The sequence below is a fragment of the Sus scrofa genome, chromosome 9 (assembly GCF_000003025.6).
Source record: "Sus scrofa isolate TJ Tabasco breed Duroc chromosome 9, Sscrofa11.1, whole genome shotgun sequence".
In the NCBI taxonomy this organism is placed as follows: domain Eukaryota; kingdom Metazoa; phylum Chordata; class Mammalia; order Artiodactyla; family Suidae; genus Sus; species Sus scrofa.
The window spans coordinates 107,475,389-107,497,530 of NC_010451.4; the positions used below are offsets into that span (position 1 = coordinate 107,475,389).

At 42.1% G+C, this 22,142-nt stretch overlaps 1 protein-coding gene across 2 annotated transcripts in view; it reads right to left on the minus strand.

The window, feature by feature from the left end:
- Positions 5,241–22,142, minus strand: part of SLC26A3 (solute carrier family 26 member 3) — a 38,143-nt gene continuing 21,241 nt past the window's right edge. Inside the window, exons 13-22 of one of the 2 annotated variants that reach the window (XM_021101946.1) lie at positions 19,792–19,887; positions 18,402–18,508; positions 16,936–17,005; positions 16,745–16,837; positions 15,324–15,419; positions 14,532–14,765; positions 11,769–11,823; positions 8,971–9,113; positions 8,781–8,846; positions 5,241–6,176 (exon numbers count right to left, since the gene is read on the minus strand). In XM_021101946.1, the coding sequence (XP_020957605.1) occupies positions 6,153–6,176; positions 8,781–8,846; positions 8,971–9,113; positions 11,769–11,823; positions 14,532–14,765; positions 15,324–15,419; positions 16,745–16,837; positions 16,936–17,005; positions 18,402–18,508; positions 19,792–19,887 (984 nt within the window). In that variant the 3' untranslated portion in view covers positions 5,241–6,152. 2 annotated transcript variants of the gene reach the window in all.

Sequence of the window (22,142 nt, forward strand, 5' to 3'; positions counted from 1 at the left end):
TCAAACATTTTTTGTTTTGATTCATGCCCCTTCAGTTTGCCATCTTGAGGAAGAAAGTCTTAAGGCAGAATTCTTTTTTTAATATAAATTTCATTTTATTTATTTGTTTTTGGCTGTGTGCCCATTGCATGTGGGGAAGTTCCCAGACCAAGGATGAACCTGTGCCACAGCAGTGCAACATCAGGTCCTTAACCCCCTGAGCCACCAGGGAACTGCAAGGCAGAATATTTAAAGGAACATTTTAGTATTAAACTTTAATTTTCTCAATATTTGAGTTTTTAGACACTATAGCAGTGCAGGATTTAAATGAACAGTGGTAGGTCATGGGTTTAGCTTTAATAACGCTTGGGTAGGACCACATCTTTTAAAAATCTAGCATTTTGAAAAGTTAATCTATGTCCTCAGAATATCTCATTTCTCTCTCTCTCTCTCTCTCTTTTTTTTTTTTTTTTTTTTTTTTTTTTTTTTTTTTTTTTTGGTTAGGGCTGCATCTGTGGCATATGGAAGTTCCCAGGCTAGGGGTTGTATCAGAGCAGTAGCTGCTGGCCTCCGCCACAGCCATAGCCACAGCAATGTGAGATCCAAGCCACATCTGTGATCTATACCACAGCAAGCCTAGGGACTGAATCTGCGTCCTCATGGATGCTAGTCAGGTGCGTTTCCGCTGAGCCACGATGGGTCTCCACAACATGCCATCTTGAGTCTAAGTAGTTGTGAGCACCAACTTTGATACTGTATTTAAGCCCATTTCCCATTAATCTACCTTTGAAATTCTCCTTTTGCCTTCCTTCAGATTGAAAAGTTTGGCTCCCTTTTACTTTTCTTCCAAAGGCTTACTTTCAAAATCTCGGGGTTTTTTTGTTTGTTTTAGAATTTGTACTCATTTCAGGAATTCCCTGGTGGTCAGTCAAATGGTTAGGACTTGGCACTTTCACTGCTGTGACCTATATTCAACCCCTGGTCTGGAATCTCAGATCCACTTCAAGCCACTGCGTGCCACAGCCAAAAAAAAACCCCAAAACAACAACAAAAAAACCTTAGAAAAATTTGTGCTCATTTCTTTTATACACACAATCTTTTGGGAGAAATATGTCATACTACAAATAAAAATCCCCTTGACCACTACTACAATGAACATTTCCTTTCTAGAGATAACTGCTGTTAGGATTTTTGTGTATGCCTCTTTTTTGTTTTGATTTGGTTTTTTGGTAGGAGGCCAGTGACCGAATCCGTGCCATAGCAGCAACCCAAGCCGCTGTGGTAACAACACTGGATCCCCAACACGCTGTGCCACAAGAGAACTTTGGTGTGTGAATCATTTTATTTTACTGTTTTGTCTTTTTAGGGCCACGCGTGCAGCACATGGAAGTTCCCAGGCTAGGGGTCGAATCAGAGCTATAGCTGCCAGCCCACACCACAACCACAGCCACACCAGATCGAGCTGCATCTGTGACCTATACCATAGGTCATGGCAGCGCCAGATCATTAATGCATCGAGCTAGGCCAGGGAATGAACTTGCATCTTCATGGATGGTAGTTGGGTTCATTACCGCTTAGCCACAACAGGGAACTCCTGTATGAATCATTTTAATTGCAGAGCTGACAACTAAATAAAAGTCTCCATTCTCTGGTTAAGCATCCTAATCCATGTTTAAATGTATTCATGTTTTCATGGCCTATACTCAAATAATATACTGAGCACCCAAGATTCATTTGTTTATGTGCTAGACACCATTCTAAGCACTTGGGATGCACGAGTCTTTAGAGACTCAATAAATTTCAGTAGGGGAGTTCCCGCCACGGCCCAGGGGAAACGAATGTGACTAGTACCTTGAGGACGAAGGTTTGATTCCTGGCCTTGCTCAGTGGGTTAAGGATCCGGAGTTGCTGTGAGTTGTGTAGGTCGCAGACGTGGTGGATCAGGCGTTGCTGTGGTTGTGATGTAGGCTGACAGCTGTGGCTCTGATTGGACCCCTAACCTGGGAACCTCCATATGCCGCTGGTGCAGCCCTAGAAAAAAAGACAATAAATAATTTCAGTAAATTGCATAGCATGTTAGACATGTGATAAAAATCCTGCAGAATAAGGGAAAGTAAGCAAGGGCTGTTCGTAGGTTTGCAATTTTAAATAGAGCAGTCTGGGTAGAATTCACTGAAAAGGTGACATTTGAACGAAGACTTGAAGTAGGTAAGAGTTGGCCATGTAAATAACAGGGAGGAACTTTCTGAGCAAATGACAATCTGTAAAGGCCTTTTGCAGGGACGGGGAGGGGTGTCGCACCTTTCATTTTTGAGAAATTGCAAGGAGGTTGGAGTGGGATGAGTAGTAAGAGGAGGTTAGAAAGATAAGGACACTGGGAATGGGGAGATCCCCCGGCCTTCTGAGCCATTGTAAAGACTTTGACCTTACTCTCACATGGGAAGCCCATGGGGGTTCTCAGCCAAAGAGTGGAATGATCTGGCTCTTTTGTTTGTTTGTTGTCTTTTTAGGGCTGCTCCGGAGGCCTATGGAGGTTCACAGGCTAGGGGCTGAATCAGAGCTGTAGCCGCAGGCCTACGCCACAGCAACTCGGGATCCGAGCTTCGTCTGCGACCTGCACCACACCTCACAGCAACACCAGATCCTTAACCCCATTGAGCCAGGCCAGGGATTGAAACTGCATCCTCCAAGATACTAGTCAGATTCGTTTCTGCTGAGCCATGACAGGAACTCCTGATTTGGCTCTTTTAAGAGGATTATTCTGGCTGTGTGTTAAGAACAGATGAGGGAAGCAAAAAGGGGATGGCCAGTTAGACGTTTGTTTTAATAATGTACACAAGAGATGATGGTGGTAACAGTGTAAGTTTCAAGAAGTGGGTGATGGGAGTTCCCTTTGTGGCTCAGTGGAACCATGAGGTTGCGGGTTTGATCCCTGGCCTTGCTCAGTGGGTTAAGGATCCAGTGTTGCCGTGAGCTGTGGTGTAGATTGCAGATGTGGCTCGGATCCTGCGTTGCTGTGGCTGTGGTGTAGGCCGACGGCTACAGCTCCGATTCAACCTCTAGCCTGAGAACCTCAATATGCCGCGGGATCAGCCCTAGAAATGGCAAAAAGACAAAAAAAAAAAAAAAAAAAAAAAGTGGGCGACTTGTGGAAGAATGTGTGTGTGTGTGTGTGTGTGTGTATGTATATGTATGAATTTATATAAATTAAGCTCTTATTATATGCTGGACCTGGGTATATAATGATGAACAAAATAGATATGGTCCCTGCCAAGTAAGAACTTACATTCTAACTCATCCAGAAATTGTCCTTGATAGTAACGCCTACATTTTCCTCGGAATATTTTATTATCTATTTTTCAAAGACTGGTGGCCAGGAAAAAAAATTTTTTTAATGTATTATAAAAATATACATGCAAACACATGCAAACCATAATGAGAGATAGTAAATGTATTTGATTCTGGACATGAATAATATATTTCCCAATAGCTTTTTTGGGTATATTTAACTGTGCAATGCTAAATAAGTGACTTTAGAACAAATCTGTAAAATGCACCTATATTGTTCCTGAGTTTAATCTTCTTTTGTGCTAGATCAGTTTTTAGAGAGGTTTTAATTTCTTTGGAGAGGTAGTATTTCCTTGTGATTAAGGGCCTGGGCTCTGGGATCAGGTTGTCTAGACTGAGTTTTGGTTCTATTACCTATAGAATTAGCAATTATATGTAACTTAGGCTAATTACTTATCCTCTTTGAGCCTTGATTGATTTTGCTTTTCTAAAAAATGAGGATGTGTGTGTGTGTGTGTGTATGTATATGTATGAATTTGAAAGTTAAATGGCTGGATTCTAGATATATTTAAGAGGTAGAGGCAATAGAATTTCCTGACAGATTTTTCACCCTGTGCTGGAAAAAGCCGAAGCTGGTTTTAAGTGGGGTGGAAAGATGTTGGTAGAGCACATTAGGGGAAGAAGATGTGGATCAGTTTTGACATGTGGATGTCCAGATGAAGATGGCAGATGAATATGAAATATTCTTCTTCTCTGTTCTTATTTATGCAGTGTGAGGTCAAGCTTGCATTAAGACATTTCTTGGAGTGCCCGTCATGGAGCAGTGGTTAACGAATCCGACTAGGAATCATGAGGTTTCGGGTTTGATCCCTGGTCTCGCTCAGTGGGATAAGGATCCAGTGTTGCCGTGAGCTGTGGTATAGGTCACAGATGTGACTCGGATCCTGCGTTGCTGTGGCTCTGGCATAGACCAGTAGCTACAGCTCCAATTAGACCACTAGCCTAAGAACCTCCATATGCTGAGGGTGAGGCCCTAAAAAAAAAAAAAAAAGAATCAAATGCCTAAATTAGTATTAGAAAGTGATTTCAGAGATAAACTGCTCAACATGTATGAGTTTCGCCCTTGATTTCAGTAATGTATCTGTTTCTTCACAAGCCGTTCTGGTTCTTCCCCTTCAGTCGTGCTTGGATTTATATGTTTTATATTTTTATCTCCCAACGTAATCTCTTGGCTTCTTCCTAAATTGGGGATCGGAATTTTTGCCTTAGTCAGTTTCCAGTATTTGCTCTGAGGCAGGCATGTAGAGGCCCAGCCTCGTGCATACCCATTACCTAAAGCATATCCACCTTAGGGGCTTCAGAGAAAAAATGGTTAAGGATAAAGGTAATGAACCTCAAGATGTTATGGTTGAATAGATTGTGATGGGGGCACGACAACTGGAGTGCGTGTTCTTGCTCTATGATAGTCTGGCAAGAAGAATGTAGAGGGCACCTTTGCTTGGGAAGATGCAGACAGCAGGGACAATCCTATGCAAGGCTTTTGCCCCACTCCCAAGCCAAATGATTAAATAGGCTCATGTTTTTAGTTTCTGCTCCTTGCCCTCTGGAGAGAGAGAGCTTTAGCCTGAGGTTCATAGGGCATCATATATTAATGTATATGGGTTTTTTTCTCCCAAAGTCCATGGGGTATATGAGGCTCTATAAGGTGTCCATGACTCAAAAAGTTGGAGAAATATTGCTTAAAGAGTGCTGATATTCTAGTTTTTAATTAAGAGTAGCTATGTAAAAAAACCTTTGTTTCATCTTTCTGTAATTGGTTTTGAGTGCAATAGACCAGCCCTCTCAGTAAAGATATTAATAAAGGAAGGAATGGGACTTTGAAAATAAACACTTTGAGTTGAGTTCTAAAACAATGGGAACAGACAGCCTTTCCCATTAACAGAGTGGTTTGATATTGAACAGAGGCCACCAAATCTTTTTCTGTTGGTGATGATATTTAATTTCTATTACATGAAATAAATGCACATTTGCACCAAGAGCAGTGCCAGCAAAAAAGAGAAACCTGCGCCGAATCTCCATTCACCAGCTCAACTGAGCTCTAGGCCTGTCTCCCTGTGAGTTACAAATAACGACCAGCAGTGGAGTCATACTTTCTCCTACTATCTTGGCTTTTTACTTCCTTGCTTTTCATTTTATATCTTCCATCAGCATATACAATTTTCATACAAAGAGGTGGGGGAAAGAATAAAGATTTGCTTCAAAAACTACTTAAGTTACAGATATGGCATTAGGAGGATTGTGTCTAAATCTGGATAGGTGGGTGAGTGCTTTAAAAAGCAACAGTGATAATCATAAAATCTGGGCAAAGAAGTCCCATTGCCAGGAGTTTAGAAAATCCTCATGAATCAGGTTTCCAGTCAGATCACTATAAAGAAGATCCATAGCAAGCACGTTTCAGAGCTAATAAGAAATTTAAGAGTAAACAAGACACACCCACTGTACAATTAATTTTTAAAAAATGGGTATATATTAGTATGAACTGTATAAATTACAAGATTCAAAGCAGTGGTGCAAAAATATACTGCAAAACATTCATGAAGGCAGTGAAATCTGTAGTGAAATCTGTCAGTGCTATAAAAATACATATAAACAAAATAATTGTCCTTAGATAAATCTACAAGATACAAAATTAAGATTATTTACATAATTTTATACTAGATATGTGAAAAATATACCATGTTAGAACAATCTCGTTCCAAAGTTTGAAACATAATTTCTGGCAAATAAAAATACTCTTCATACAATGTATGAACTTATCAATAACTTTCTGGGTATCAAGTTGTTCTTTGACAGTCAGGCGAGGATCCCTCTGGATTATATTTTGATTAGAATTTTGTTTCAACTGATACCTGGAAGAAGACAGAAAGTTCTTGGCTTAAAAGACTTGTTAAGTTCTATCCCTTTTAATAATCATATCGTATTTTAAAGGTTAGATTAAAATTAGGAGCTAGAATTTACCAGAGTCATCATCACATTTTTTGTCTTCAATTTTAAGGACTGAATACGTTCCACAGCTACTTGTTTAACGTAAACACATGTGATAACATGTTGTATTATCTTTCGAAGGCCTAACTTAACGTAACTCAAATACCAATGTAATGTTGTTATGGTAATATATTTCTGCACATTTGTTTCAGGGGCCACACAACCTCCAAGGGGCTACATGTGCTGGCCAGGGACACTCAGCTTTTAAGTGAATCATGACTAGTGGCTTAACCATGACTGCTGCTTTATTTGTCTCCCTCTAAGTAATGCAAGGAGGTAGTGTTAAGTCTTTCTTTTCTTTTCTTTCTTTCCCGTCCGTCCTTCCTTCCTCTCTCTCTCTCTTTCTTTCTTTTCTTTCCTTTCCTTCTTTCCTTCCTTCCTTCCTTCCTTCCTTCCTTCCTTCCTTCCTTCCTTCTCTCTCCCTCCCTTCCTTCCTTCCTTCCTTCCTTCCTTCTCTCTCCCTCCCTTCCTTCCTTCCTTCCTTCCTTTTCTTTCCTTTCTTTGTCCTTTTGCCTTTTCTAGGGCTGCTCCCGCGGCATATGGAAGTTCCCAGGCTAGGGGTCTAATTGGAGCTGTAGCCACTGGCCTGCACCAGAGCCACAGCAACATGGGATCTGAGCCGTGTCTGCAACCTACACCACAGCTCACGGCAATGCCGGATCCCTAACCCAGTGAGCAAGGCCTGGGAGCGAACCTGCAACCTCATGGTTCCTAGTCGGATTCACTAAACCACTGAGCCATGATGGGAACTCTTTTTTCTTTCTTAATGTAGGAAAACAGGATGGTATCAACTACATTCTGTCCAACAGTTGTTTCAAAAGCTTTGATCAGACATCAGATTTAAATTTTGTTCCTATACTTTATCCTTTAAAACTTTATCCTTTAAAACGTGGTGACAGTTCTGCCTCTACTGGGCAGAGGGTTTCTGGTAAAGCTTTCTTTGCTGAGTCCTCAGGCGAGGTGCTGGATGTGGGTTTCTCTGGGGATCTAGCCCTGGGAAACAGAATCATGGCTCCCTCTCTCCCCACATCTGTCTAACTTTCTAGAATGGCTTTTTCTTTCTTTTTTTTAAAAATATCATTATCACATTTAATATGTACAAGAAAATATTGGGATACTATGCACATTTTTACTGGTAAAGAAACTAAGGCTAAGAAATAGTAACTTGCCCACAGTCACACTGCTCTCAAGTGACAGCTGAGATCTGAACTAAGATCCTTCTAATACGTAAGGTTAGAATGGCTTTTTCATCTAACCTTTTCCTATTTGAGAAGCATCTTCATAATCAGCCAGAGTTATGCTATACATTTCTTCATTTCTAATCTGAGTTCCTTTTTGCAATTCTTAGAACGTTCTTCTAAGAGAAACACCACCAGCCCCTCCTGTACTTGAAGACAGTCCATTAGATTCTTCCTTAGGACCCTCACTTCCAACTGTTTTTCACCAGAGGATAAGAGTGAGGGCGAGAGCGTGTGCAGAGCGCAGGTCTCGGCATCAGGCACGTCTTGCTTCAAATCCCGTGGCTGTCACTTTGGTGTGTGACCTTCAGCAAAGGAGTTAAGCTCCCCGAGCCTTTCTAATTTCCTCATTCGTGAAGTTCTCTTCTTTGCACGTTGGTGTAAGGATGGAGATCAATTCTGTGCTTACCTTTACCCGGCTTACAGCAGATACCCATTTTGCTTTGTAGTCCTGCTTTGCCCAACCTAGAGATCTTCCCTTCAAGAACTGAATGTTCTGGAAATGAATGTTCTAGAATGAAATGGCACTATCAGGAGTTCCCATCGTGGCGCAGCGGAAATGAATCCGACTAGGAACCATGAGGTTGTGGGTTCAACCCCTGGCCTCGCTCAGTGGGTTAAGGATCCAGCATTGCTGTGAGCTGTGGTGTAGGTCACAGACATGGCTTGGATCCGGCGTTGCAGTGGCTGTGGCATAGGCCATCGGCCACAGCTCCAATTAGACCCTTAGTCTGGGAATCTCCATGTGCCATGGGTCCGGCCCTAAAAAGACAAAAACAAAAAGAAATGGCACTGTCTAGTTAAATGATTTGGCAATTCTTTCCAGTAAGGAGCCCAAGGTGTACGTTAGCTTCCCAACTCCAGCTCAGACCCCATCCATAGATGAAATAGCCGTTCCTTCCCTGCCTCATGGATTATGACAATACCAGAATAAGATCTGGGTTGTAAGTACTTTGAAAACATAAAACATTCTATCTGTGCTCTATATTGCATCAATTTAGATCTGGTATACCTAATTTTCCATCCTTTTTGGAACTGGTCTGAGTTTATTTTCTCCCACGGTCCCTATGAGATCGGCATTGCTTCAGTCTTCTGGGGAGGAGGCAGAGAGGCTGAAACAGGGGCTGACTTTCCATAGCATGATGGAAGAGGCCTCACTTTTTCTTTTTTTTTTTTTAAGTTTTCTTGCTGTAATGTTTAGATAAAGACAAACCTGTTGAAGAATCTTACCTGACATTCCCGATTACGTAATCCTCCATTTGTATTTACGGTGAAATCATATTTTGCTCCTTTTTCCTGAAAAAACCAGAAGAGAATTATGGACTGGGATTATATTTTTTAATGTTGAAAAATAAAGGGAAATTTAAGAAGCACAGATGGTTGGTTATACAAAAGTGAAAATCACCAAAAAAGCTGGTACCTGACTGGGATTAAACTTTGAAGTACTGTAATCTTTCTTCATCAAAATATGCAAAACAGCATCATGGATTGTTAAGAAAAATATTGAGTCCTTGACTTCATCATCAAAAAATTCACACCGGCCAAGCTTCTCAATGAAATCATCTGAAGAGAGGAGAGAAAGAATGACGGTTATGAAGAAGTAATTGTTTGGCCACTGGTTTCTCCTTGAGGCTGGGGATTTGAACTTCCATTTGCAAATGTGCACTTCATTCATGTTTGGTGTTTGGGATTCTGCCTAAATAGAATGTATGCTTATGGACTAGTGACGTGGTTTTGGATTTACCGGTTACTTACTGTGGGCCATTTTCCCAAAGCTGCTGAGTACCATCAAAAACCATCTTCCTGGCAGCCTCTGTTACCTCTAGTCATCTTTAGGAATTCTACTCTGGTATGCAGTAACCAGTACTGTTTGCACAGATCACTCAACCAAATATTATCTCATGTCTACTACATGCAAACTCTGGCTGGGTAATACCAAGGGTCAAAAGATAAATTAGACATGAATCTTGCCCTTGAGGAGGTTAGAGCACTTATATATACTGGCTTAACGAAAGGGAAAATGTAGAATAATAACGGCAGGAAGCAATCTGATTTTTTCCTTAATGTTTTCTTAGTACTTAAAAATAATTCCTAGCACAGAGTAGGTCCTCCCATTTGTATTGAATGGATAAGAGAGGCACAGGTCAGGTGCTGTGGAAATGGAGAGAAAGACAGGTAAAGATGGTTTCCTCTTGGCAGGATTCGGAGAAATCTTGATGAAGGAGATGCCCTTGAAAAGAATGCCTAGGATTTGGAGAAAGGAGGAAGAGAAGGTAGGAAGGCGTGGAGGAGGGAAAGTCAGTTCGCAGACTGGCTTTCAACGTCAACAAGACCCAGCAGTGGTTGAGGGAGAGAGGAGGGCCTTGTGGTTGCCAGAACCCAGGCTGGAGGTGGGTGGTACACAGGGGGAGTGGGAGGGGAGATGATGATCTTAGTTAAGGACCGAGAGGGATACCCGACAGCAGAGGCATCTGGAAGGGATACCTCCAAAATTTGGGATGATGGGGAAAGAGTAGATTGTTTGATAGGCTCTCTGAGATCACGAGCATTTTTAATTATAAAGAAGCTTCAAAACTAGAATACACCTGTAGATTTTAGGGAAAGGACTCAGCAGAGATGGAAAATTAAAGATGCCGATTTCACGCCTCCCTCAGGACCTGTGCACTTGTCGTCCCCTGCCCCCAAAGTGCCTTCCCCTGAGATAACTGCCCCGGAGGACTCCCTCCCTTCATTCCAGGCTCTGCTCTTGATTGTCTGAAACAGAACCATCCCTGTTGCTCTCTGCCTCTTAACCATGCTCTTTTCTTCTTGGCACTGATCACATTACCTGACATATCTCATTATCTGCTGATTATCTGGCTTTTCCCCTAGACTATATGCTTCAAGAGAAAGATTAATGGGGTGAGTCAGAAAATGGGATGGGAGAACATTCTAGGGATGGAAAAGGACACTCGTTAGTTCTTCCAGAGGACTTAGGTCAGAATTGATAAGGTTCTGGATTAAGGCTGTCAAAATGGAGAGGAAGATTCAACAGGAAATATTTCTGGTGACTCACTGAATATGGAGGGATGAGGAGAAGGGGAAATTAAAGATGGCTTCAAGGTTGTTGGCTTTTTTTTTTTTTTTGCTTTTTATGGCCGCACATGCGGCCTGTAGAAGTTCCTAGCCTAGGGGCTGAATCGGAGCTACAGCTGCCGGCCACAGCCACAGCAAAGTGGGATCTGAGCCAAGTCTGCGACCTACACCACAGCTCACAGCAGCACCGGATCCTTAACCCACTGAGTGAGACCAGGGGTTGAACCGCATCCTCATGGATACTAGTTGGGTTTGTTGCCACTGAGCCACAATGGTAACCATGGCTTAAAGGTTCTTACTTTGATTAACTATGTATGTGGTAATGCAGTGCCTGAGATGGGAACGGAGGAGGGATTTGGGGAGGGAGGGTAACACAGTTTTGAATACGTGTGTCTTAGGTTCCCGAGGCATATCCAGACAATTTACTACCTGGGTCTGCAGCTCAGAGAAAAGGTCTGGGCTGGAGGTGTAGTTTATGGATCCATTAACAAATAGATACAATTGCAGTCATAAGCATGTAAGATAGTGACTAGAAAGAGTCCATACAGTTAGAACTATGGGGTTTGATTTGAACCTTGGGGTAAACCGACTGCCAAGAGTGGAGAGGAGCCGACGTCAGACACTGCTGAGCTCTGCGAATGGTGGGAGGGACTCAGAAGTATGGTCTTCCAGGAGTCGAGGGACAGGCTAGAGAAAGGGCCAAATGCTAGCATGAGGGCCATGAGAATAAGGCTGGGATGGGGGCACTTGGCCTTGACAACCTGGATATCACTGATGGCCTTGGCAAGGGCAACCTCATCAGCGAGGTGAAGCAGAAGCCCGGTAACTATGGGCTGAGGAATCAAGGGAGGCGAGGATGAAAGAAAACAAGCCTATGTTTGCAGGAAGATTAGAGTAAAAAATGGTTACATATTCACTTTTTTGCTGCCTATTAAACTAGGATTCAAATTATATAGTTAATTACGTATCAATACAACTAAAAGATAAAGATGCTGTTTCCATAGAGATTTCCATTGGAAATACACCAATGAGATTTCCTTATTGGTGATCATAAAAAATGTCTTTCTTTGGCGAGGCTGTTTAGATTGAGAGCTGGCAGTGAGCCTGAAGGGACTGCCAGAGCATGAAATTAAAACAACTTACCATCAGTTCCCACGATATACACATCTACCTGGATCCTAATAAATTCTTGCAAGATCTGTTAAAAAGAAAGTAGATCTTACTTGGAGAGCAGTTTCACTCGTCAGAAATGTAAAGAAAACTCTGTTAATTTTGCCTAATGAGTGATATGTTGCTTTCAGAGCCTCTTATACATTGAAAAGAAATAAATCCAAAGGAAAGAATTCTCCTTTTCAGTAAGAAAAGATGATAATTTTTTTTTTTTTTTTTTTTTGGCCTCAGCCTCAGCATATGCAGGTTTTCAGGCCAGAGATTGAATCCCAGCTACAGCTGTGACCTCTGCCACAGCTGTAGCAACTCTGGATACTTTAACCACTGTGCCGCAGTGGGAACTCCAAAGATGATAATTCTTGAGGGATGTGTGATGGCCAAGTTCACTGCTTTGATTCACAAAATGAGCTCTGATTTAGTTTTAAAAGTTTTTTTAATGGGATGATTTTTTTTTTTCTTTTTAAGGCCGCATCTCTGTCATATGGAAGGTCCTGGGGCTACAAGTCTAATTGGAGCTGTAGCTTCAGTCTACACCACAGCCACAGCGACACCAGATCTGAGCCGCATCCGTGACCTACACCGAAGCTTGCAGCAATGCCGGATCCTTAATCTACTGAGCGAGGCCAGGGATCAAACCTGCATCCTCACGGATACTAGGTTGGGTTCCTAACCTGTTGTGTCACAATGAGAACTCTCACGGAATGATCTTAACTAGAGCTTTCTATCTATATAAAAGTTAAAAAAAAACCCATGAGCCATACATTGTTCATTGTTCCTGCCCACAGTACTTGGATGTATCTCACGCCAATGAATCTTTATCCATTTTCTTGATTGCCAGGCTAATAACAACTACCAATAGTGATAAGAGTAAGGTCACATAAGAAAAGTAGCTTGGTTAGGTGATCACTAATATCACTTTCATCATCATCAAACACTTTTAGAATATCTTCTGAGCTGAACTAAGAATTTCAACCTTAGGGAAACATAAGGCAGAGTCCCTGTCCTGTTGTGCTACACTGTTAGGATCAAAAAAAAAAAAAAAAAAAAAAAAATAGGAGGATTCGCTGTGGTGCAATGGGGTTGGCAGCATCTCTGAGGCACCAGGACACAGGTTCGATCCCCCGACCACCACAGAGGGTTAAACGATCTGGTACTGCCACAGCCCTGTGGCTCGGATCTGATCCCTGGCTGAGGAAGTCCATATGACTTGGGGCAGTGAATAAATGAATAAATAAATTAACTAATTTTATGTGTGTATGTATTTTCTCTTCCAAGCCAAAACAGACACAAAAGCAAAGAAAGAAAAGAAAAAGCAAGCAGTCTCAAAAGTTATGTGATGCTAAGATTTAAAGATAAGTTTGAAGAGAACAAAATTGATCCTGTTTTCTTAATTTTATATCCAGTTTGCCTGTACTTAATAGATCTTAGTTTTCATGGAGGCAGATTTCTGTCAAAAAAAAAAAAAAACAAGCAAAAGAGGGGCATATATGAGAGTTTCTGTTGTGGCTCAGCAGGTTACTAATCCAGCTATTATCCATGAGGATTCAGGTTTGATCCCTGGCCCCCCTCAGTGGGTTAAGGATCTGCTGTTGCCATGAGCTGTGGTGTAGGTTGCAGATGCGGCTCAGATCTGGCATTGCTGTGGCTGTGGCATAGGCTGGAGGCTATAGCTCTGATTCAACCCCTAGCCTGGGAACTTCCATATGCCTCGGGGCAGCCCTAAAAAGCCAAAAAAAAAAAAAAAAAAAAAAAAAGAAAGAAAGAAAGAAATGCTTGCAAAACTGGAAAGAGGAGTTCCTTAGTGGCTTAGCAGGTTAAGGATCTGGTGTCATCAGTGCAGTGGCTTGGGCCAGTGCTGTGGCAGGGGTTCAATCCCTGCTTGGGAACTTCCACATGCCATTGGTGTAACCAAAAAAAAACTTATTTAAAAAAACCCAAAACTGGGAGTTCCTATTGTGGCCCAGTGGTTAACGAACCCAACTGGTATCCATGAGGACTTGGGTTCGATCCCTGGCCTTTCTCAGTGGGTTAAGGAGCCGGCATTGCCATGAGCTGTGGTATAGGTTGTGATGTGGCTCGGATCCCGAGTTGCTGTAGCTGTGGCACTGGCCTACAGCTACAACTCCGATGTGACCCCTAGTCTGGGAACTTCTCTATGCCATGGGTGCAGCCTAAAAAGACATCAAACAAACAAAAAACTGTGGAAATAAAATAGCCTGAACTTGACTGTTACAGTTCTATTTTTAAATCATATGTGACATTTATTCTTTCATTTCATTTATTCTTTAAAAAAAACCTGAATTGTTATATAGCCAAGTGAAATTTAATCAGCTTATGATGGATGAAGATAAAAACAAAAGGACCCACTATTCCACTTCTTCCCCTAGACCTCTCCAAATCGTTGCTATGTCAGGACAATTTAGATGCAAGGCCCACAAGGATTCGAAGGCACCATAGAATTTGACAGGGGTGTGGGCATTGTTGTCTACCTGTAGGCTCAGCATACATTAGAAATGTCAGTTTGGTTGCCTTCAAAATCACATGTAGCCGCATGAGAAAATGCACTTTTAAAGAATTCTTTGAACATACCCCAGAGGCACTATTCCCCGAAATCTTCTAAGATTAAAATTTACTTCTGCTTAAGTGTGTGTTCTTCAAGGAGCATCCTTCCACAAAGACAATGTTTTTTACCTTCAGTCACCAATTGGTTGCTTCCTTTAAGAAAAGAGAAATTACCGTTTTGAGCCCTCTCATGGAAGAAACGTCAAGAAATGACACTGCTGAAAAGTCAAGAATGAGGCTGTGCAGGCTGATTTTAGGGACCACGATGTTGACAGGAAGATCAGCATTCCAGTCTATCTGGAAGGGCAGGTCTGTGGTGTTGATCGGCTGATCTAGCTCTTCTATCTTATCATTGTCCAGTTCTTCATCAGAATCTTTAACGCAATCAACTGTACATATAAATCCTTTCTGTAAGAGAGGATAATACCATGCATAAGAACTCTGATCAAGGATAACCAGTGAGGAGTTCCCATGGTGGCACAGCGGCAATAAACCTGACGAGTATCCATGAGGATACGGTTCAATCCCTGGCCTCACTCAGTGGATTAAGAATCCGGCATTGCCATGAGCTGTGGTGTAGGTCACAGACCCCGCTCGGATCTGGTGTTGCTGTGGCTGTGGTATAGGCTGGCAGCTGGAGCTCCGATTGGACCGCTAGCCTGGGAACCTCCATATGCGGCGAGTGTGGCCCTAAAAAGCAAAAAAAAAAAAAAAAAAAAAAAAAGCAAAGGATACCCAGAGTGAATTTCTGAAGCAAAGATTCACAGTTGGCTTAAGCAAGGGGCTTGTTAACGCTTTCATTTGGAGAAGAAAATTTTAAGGAGACCCTTGAAAATGTGACACTAACTGACACCTGAAAGCCTTATTTATCTGGCATTTCATTTAGCGGGAATGGAACCAACCTCTTGAACTACATTTTACTAAGCTTTTAGCCATGTTACGCAGAAGTGTGGGCAAGGTGCTTACTGGTGTCACTTGCAGCAGGCCTTTCTTCTGCAGTTTTCGGATTTTCTTCAAAGCTTTGTTGCGCTTGCGAAGAATTCGAAGCGGACTGAAGCCAACCTGAAAAGCCCATCGCTGTGTTACAAGACTGATTAACATCCTGCTAGCTATATGACATAATTCTAGTTAATATCGTAATTTTACTTATTTGGCATATTTAATGGTTTGAGGGATTGGGGTGCATTGCAAAGATATCTGGAGTAACATTTAAAAGTGGTTCAAACATCATCAAGAGCACTGTATTAAACCCATGGTCTGTGCAACCTGTATGCAGTTTTTAACATTCAGAAGTCTGTACTATCCAGGTTTTATCCATAAGTTATCCATGAATGGATCTAAATTCTATCTGAATTTTTTTTTTTGGTTTGTTTTTGGCTCACACAACACTTAGGGAATTTTATTTGAGTTATTTTCTAATTGCTGAATATACATGGCATCTAATTAGTATCCTGCTTCTATATATTTTTTATTCTACTAAAAATTTCATGATTGTATTGTATGCTATCTATTATATGATCTTACTTTGTAATTTTAGTGTTCATCTGAAGGTAACCTTCATTTTTCCCTTTTCAAAAGAAATGTGTTCTCATTCTGGTAATACTTAGCTTCAGGGTAATAAATGAGTAAGGAGGATCAAATTATGTAATTAAAAATCCTTGACAAAAAAAATGTAGTGAGATGGAACGATACTAGATTAAGTGGAAAGACAATATCTAAAGCCATATATAAAACATGGTCCCATGTGTGTGGAAAATAGTTGGATAGAAAAATATTTGATGCATAGCAAATGAATAATAATAGAGCTTAAGGCAGAAGCTCTATGCAAGGTACAGAGTGGACCAGCAGGCATGTTCAAGAGTGAGTGGTTTAAGCTTTTCCTAACGCTAAAGACTGCTTCTTTGTCAGCTTCTTTTCAGTCCACCAGGGACCAGTTGTTCTTTAGTTAAATATTCATTTATATTATACTTATTTATTTCACATATACATATTCATTTGTTATCCTGAATCTCTTCACTGATGCAGTCAAATATTAAGGACTCTCTTGTGGTTTCTAAAGCTGATTTCCAAAGAAAATCTATCGGAAATTATCGGTTAAAAACCAGCAGCCCCAAATCTTATGTTACGTATTTTTACTCTACAGCAGAATTTGTGCTGTAGACTAAAAAGTGTCTCTACATTGGACCTGATGGAAAGAGTCTCCTTTCCCAACATATTAATGGACCCCTTATAAGGTAGTTTCACCTGCCCTGTGACATAGGATAAAAAGCCCAAGCATAACGCAGCCTCAACATATGTGAAATCAATGACCCTCCTATTACAGAATGAAGATTTTATTCCTAGATACTTAGTGGGATTTAAAAAAAACTAATAACCCCAAACCTTACAGCATCGATAAGTTTACGCTTAAAGAAACCAATGTTGGCAAAGTAAAGAGGAGAGGGACATCTGAAAATCTTCACTCCTTCTGGCTCGTATATCTGTAAGGCAAGAGCAGTCATATCAGATGGTGTCCATGAGATTCATGTCAATATCACCGAGCAAATCAAAATAAAATAAAAAAAAGAATCTTCCTTACGTCAGAGTAATCTTTTCTATTCTTATAGATGTTACTCCTTCCAACATTAGCCAGCATGCTGCATTTGGGACTGCAGGGAAAAGCAACACCAGGTCAAACATTCATGCATCTTTGTTAGGCCTACCAGGTTAATGTCAGCGTATTCCTAGCATCCCCAAACAGGCTCCCTTTCCCAAAGTTTAAAGATTGGAGGATCCTCGCACCATCATGACCTGGAGGGCAAACCCCTTGTTTGACTTGTCCTCCCACGGTGCCTGGAACACTGCCTTCTACCCACCACATCCAGTTTACAAACCCGCTTCCATCTGAGTTTGCCCTTTTGATTCTGAATATCCCAGTTATTCGGTGAATTAAGGCAAATATGATCACCTCGTTATATAAAGGAGCACATGAAGAAGTATTAGGAGTTTCCTACAACTGCCCAGTTTGTCTTGTGTTTGATGCCCCCCCTCCCCAAATGAAGGAAAATATAAATGAATAAAAGAGTGCAGGAACATTTCCATGTACACATATTCCATCACTCTGGGATCAGCCTTAACTATGATAACACCTTCTGTTCTAGAATCCCAAGAAGTCTTTTTTTTTTTCTTTGTTTCTTTTTAGGGCCACACCCACAGCAGATGGAGGTGCCCAGGCTAGGGGTCCAATCAGAGCTACAGTGGCTGGCCTACACCACAGCTCACGGCAATACCAGATCCTTAACCCACCAAGCGAGGCCAGGGATCAAACTCGAAACCTCATGGTTCCTAGTTGGATTTGTTCCTGCTGCACCACGAGGGAACTCTCAGAACCCCAAGAAGTCTTCTATCTCTGTTGCACCAGGGATCCAGCACAGGTTGGGTGGCCACATGGTGGGGAGACTATACTGGAGAGATTTAAGAATCCAAAAGATGTTCGGACTGGGTGTCTCAGAAGAGTCAAGAATTCTAAGTGGCTTTTGCAGCATTTAAGGACGAGCGGGACCTCTCCGAAGTTCTCTGATCCAGCGCCACCATTTCTAGGTGGGAGTTCAATCTGACAGCCTGTCAAGAGGGTCAACCATCCACTAGACAGAGAAACTCTCACAAGCTTCTCAGAAACACCTTCCCCAGCTTAACAAGTCTGAGGCCAAGAGAATAAATGTGCACAGAACAGAATTACATCCAATTTACAGCTGGGCAAACAGACTCAGAGATTTATGATTCCTTTGAATTGGTGTCCAAGCCCGGAGCAGACCAAAAGCTGGTGAGATCTGGGCCGATGCTGCTCTAAAATTGGGCCATTCTTTTTCACCTTCAGGCCTTGTGGGTGAGTAAGAACAGACACTGGCCAGTCTAGAGAGCTTTGCGTATCTGTCAATTAAACTGCTTTCCCCTTAACTAGTGACAGGTTTTGTTTTTGTTATTGTTTTTTGTTTTTTGTTTTTCTCCTCCTCTCACCCGGGCAGGTGAAAGTCTGCAAGGAGGCAGAACACCATGACAACTTACAACTGGGTCCTGAACACGATGGTCAGGAGCTGAAATGCCACACTAGCCGCCAGGCCTAAACCGAGCCCCAGGACAACAGCAAAGATGAAGGTCATGATCCAAATTATCTGTCAAAAGAAGACAACACAGACACTGTACTTTACTCTGATTCAGTCAGTGCCTTAGGTGCAGAGGTCTAAGAGCCCAAAGCAGAGCCTGGGAGTGTCCCGCAAAAGGGCCCCTGCCTAAGATGCCTTTTCTGCTGGCTTGGGTTCTGAGCTGCAGATACATAAGCAAATATTCAATTTAATTTAATTAATTTATTCTTTGTCTTTTTTTTTTTTTTTTTTTTTTTGCCCTTTTCTAGGGCTGCTCCTGCAGCATATGTAGGTTCCCAGGCTAGGGGTCCAGTCGGAACTGTAGCTGCTGGTCTACGCCACAGCCACAGAACTCGGGATCCGAGCCACGTCTGCAGCCTACACCACAGCTCACGGCAACGCCAGATCCTTAACCCACTGAGCAGGGCCAGGAATCGAACCTGCAACCTCATGGTTCCTAGTCGAGTTTGTTAACCACTGCGCCACCACGGGAACTCCTAAGCAAATATTTTAAAAAATCCAAAGAGAGTGTGTTCATTTCTAATCCCACCTCCGAACCAATTAAGGAAATGGTTTTTGTCACAGCTGAAATGCCAGAACCAGCTGCTCTTTGCTAAAATCAGTACCTTCATTGGAAGAGCCTGTGCTAATCTCTTACTTTTGGTCTGCTGGTGTAATTAAAGGTTACCCTCTCTACAAGACTTCTCGCATGCCAAGAAAGTGTTAAAATCCCCAAGAATGATCTATCAGCAGCAAAACTCTGCCAAGTGTGGCTTATTACTTTATGCTTGCTAAGTACCGTAGGCTATATTAACAAGCCTTTTTAAGCCACAGACTTTGACCCTCCTATATGTATGGGCACTGATTCTCAGAGCAAGGCATGTTGAGCGCGAGGGGAGACTTTACAGAGTATTTCCAAAAGGAATGTTGAGACTTTACGTTCTTTCCAGATTTTCTGGAAACTAACATACAAGGTAATGAAGAATGGAAGAAAAGGCATGCCCTGAGATTCCAAGAGTTTCTGTGGCACTGGAGAGGACTGCAAGAGTCTTTGGAACAGATCTAAAGACGTTCTCAACTAGGGTTTCCTGGACCACTTTCTCCTTGTAAGTAGCTCATCCTTCGACCTTAAAATCCCGGAGAACGATCATTAGAGCATTGGGTTTAAAGACAGCAAAGAAAACACTCAGGTTATTGGAACAGATATATAGAAACGAAATTTCACCGAGTTTACAATAGAAATATGCATTTTTACCTCCGCATTAAAACGCTGTTCCGATTTCGCTCTTGCAAATACCATTGCCTCTACTTACACAATCATACTTATCCTTTCGCCATAATCTTCGTATTTCAGTGAACTGCATCAGCATTCCTTTCAAGTTTCCAAGTGCTAAAGCTGCCAGGACAGACTGTGAAAAACATAAAAAAGAGCAGATGTACTTTGAGATAATCAAATAAACTATATAGAAGCAAAGGTGAAGGTTGTAGATAAGGGAGCCCTTTAAAGGGCCTCAGAGCCCATCAAAGGCCACACCCTTTTCCGGTGTGCGATGTCAGACAAGACACATCAGGCCTGGGACTCTGACCTGTTTTCAGGTATGATTTTTGTCCCCACCACAGTGACAGGGACATGCCATAGATGATCTGATAGCACTTAACTTGCCTGTACCCTGGGACAGAGAATGGCAGATCTGAAGACCTGTGACTGAAAGCAGTTCTTCCCAGAGATAGTCTAGTATGTGTCTATTTACTGTAGGTGGGGAAAGAGGGAGTTGTTCTTTGTCTTAAAAAAAAAAGAAGAAGAAGAAGAAGAAGCTTGAGGAGGTTGAGGGTCTTAGAAGTAGAATTCAAACATTTGATGATGATCAGCAATCATGCCATTTAGCAAGAGGAGGCCAAAGATCACGGAGAGGTTTAAGATGAGGCAGACTCTCTGGGACAGCATGAACCTTACCCGCCTTGTTCCCTGCTAGGTCCCCAGAACCTACCATGGTAAATGCATGCAGGAGGGGCTTCATCACTACTGAGGGCATGAGGGGAAGAGGTGGTAACACAGTATTTTTTTGTGTGTGTGTGTGCCGTTTCTTGAGCCACTCCCATGGCATATGGAGGTTCTCAGGCTAGGGGTCCAATTGGAGCTGCAGCCGCCGGCCTATGCCAGAGCCACAGCAGCTTGGGATCTGAGCCGCATCTGCGACCTACACCACACAGCTCATGGCAACACCAGATCCTTAACCCACTGAGCAAGGCCAGAGATCACACCTGCATGCAACTTCATGGTTCCTAGTTGGATTCGTTAGCCACTGAACCACGACAGGAACTCCCCGGTAACACAGCATCTTTTAAGGAGCCCCATGTTGATACCACTGAACAGCAGAATCACAAAAAGCCATCTAGGTGGTCAAACTCAACTCTGCCCCAGCAACACTCCAGCCTTTGTTTCTTCCCATGTCAAATGAGATCTTTGTCTTGCAGGAATTACGGTCATTAAGGTGAAAGATGCTGAATAGCCAAGTATGTGCTTTCTTCCTTATTTGAGTTTAAACACATTGGTAGGAACAGGCCCCCAACCCCTGCCCCTAGTTCAAGCTGTTCCATTATGAATGGACTATGGAATCTGTATACTAACTACTTTCACAACGTAAAAGACAGGTACAAAGAAAAATCAAACAGTTTTATTTTCCTGTCTCGAAGAGAGTTTAACTGAACTAGACATTTTAAAATTTTCACCAGTTATGTTTATAATTTAATGCCTAACCAGTTCATTTTACTCACTGTGAGAAGAGAGGTTAGGGTTTAGAAGATTAAATACGGTCTTAAGTGACTTTAAAAAGCAAATTGCACACAAAAGCATTTTAAAAATGCAGTTAAAAACTGGTAGAAACTGAATAAAGTCTGTAATCTAGTCAACAGTACTGTACTGATGTCAAGTACTTTTTTTTTTTTTTTGTCTTATTTACTGGACTTGATAGGCCCTTCAGGTGATGTTGAACAGAAGTGACAATAGGAAGTTCCCGTTGTGGCTCAGTGATTAACGAATCCGACTAGGAACCCTGAGGTTATGGGTTCGACCCCTGGCTCTGCCCAGTGGGTTAAGGATCCAGCGTTGCCGTGAGCTGTGGTGTAGGTTGCAGATTCGGCTTGGATCCCATGTTGCTGTAGCTCTGGTGTAGGCTGGAAGCTGCAGCTCCAATTAGACCCCTAGCCTGGGAACCTCCATATGCCATGGGAGCGGCCCTAGAAAAGGCAAAAAGACCAAAAAAAAAAAAAAAAAAAAAAGTGACAATAGAAAATATCCTTATTTTGAGGAGATTTTTTGTGTGTGTGTGTGTGTGTGTGTGTGTGTGTGTTTTTTATCTTTTCAGGGCCACACCCTTGGCATATGGACCCAGGCTGGGGATCGAATCGTAGCTGTAGCCGCCAGCTTATGCCAGAGCCACAGCAACATGGAATCCAAGCCATGTCTGTGACCTACTCCCCATCTCACAGCAATGCCAGATCCTTAACCCACTGAGCAAGGCCAGGGATCAGACCGGCATCCTCATGGATCCTAGTCAGGTTTGTTAACTGCTGAGCCATGATGGGAACTCCAATATACTGGTATTAATATTGTAGTGTGGTTGTATAAGATGTTGCCCCATGTTAGCTGAGTGTGGAGTTCATA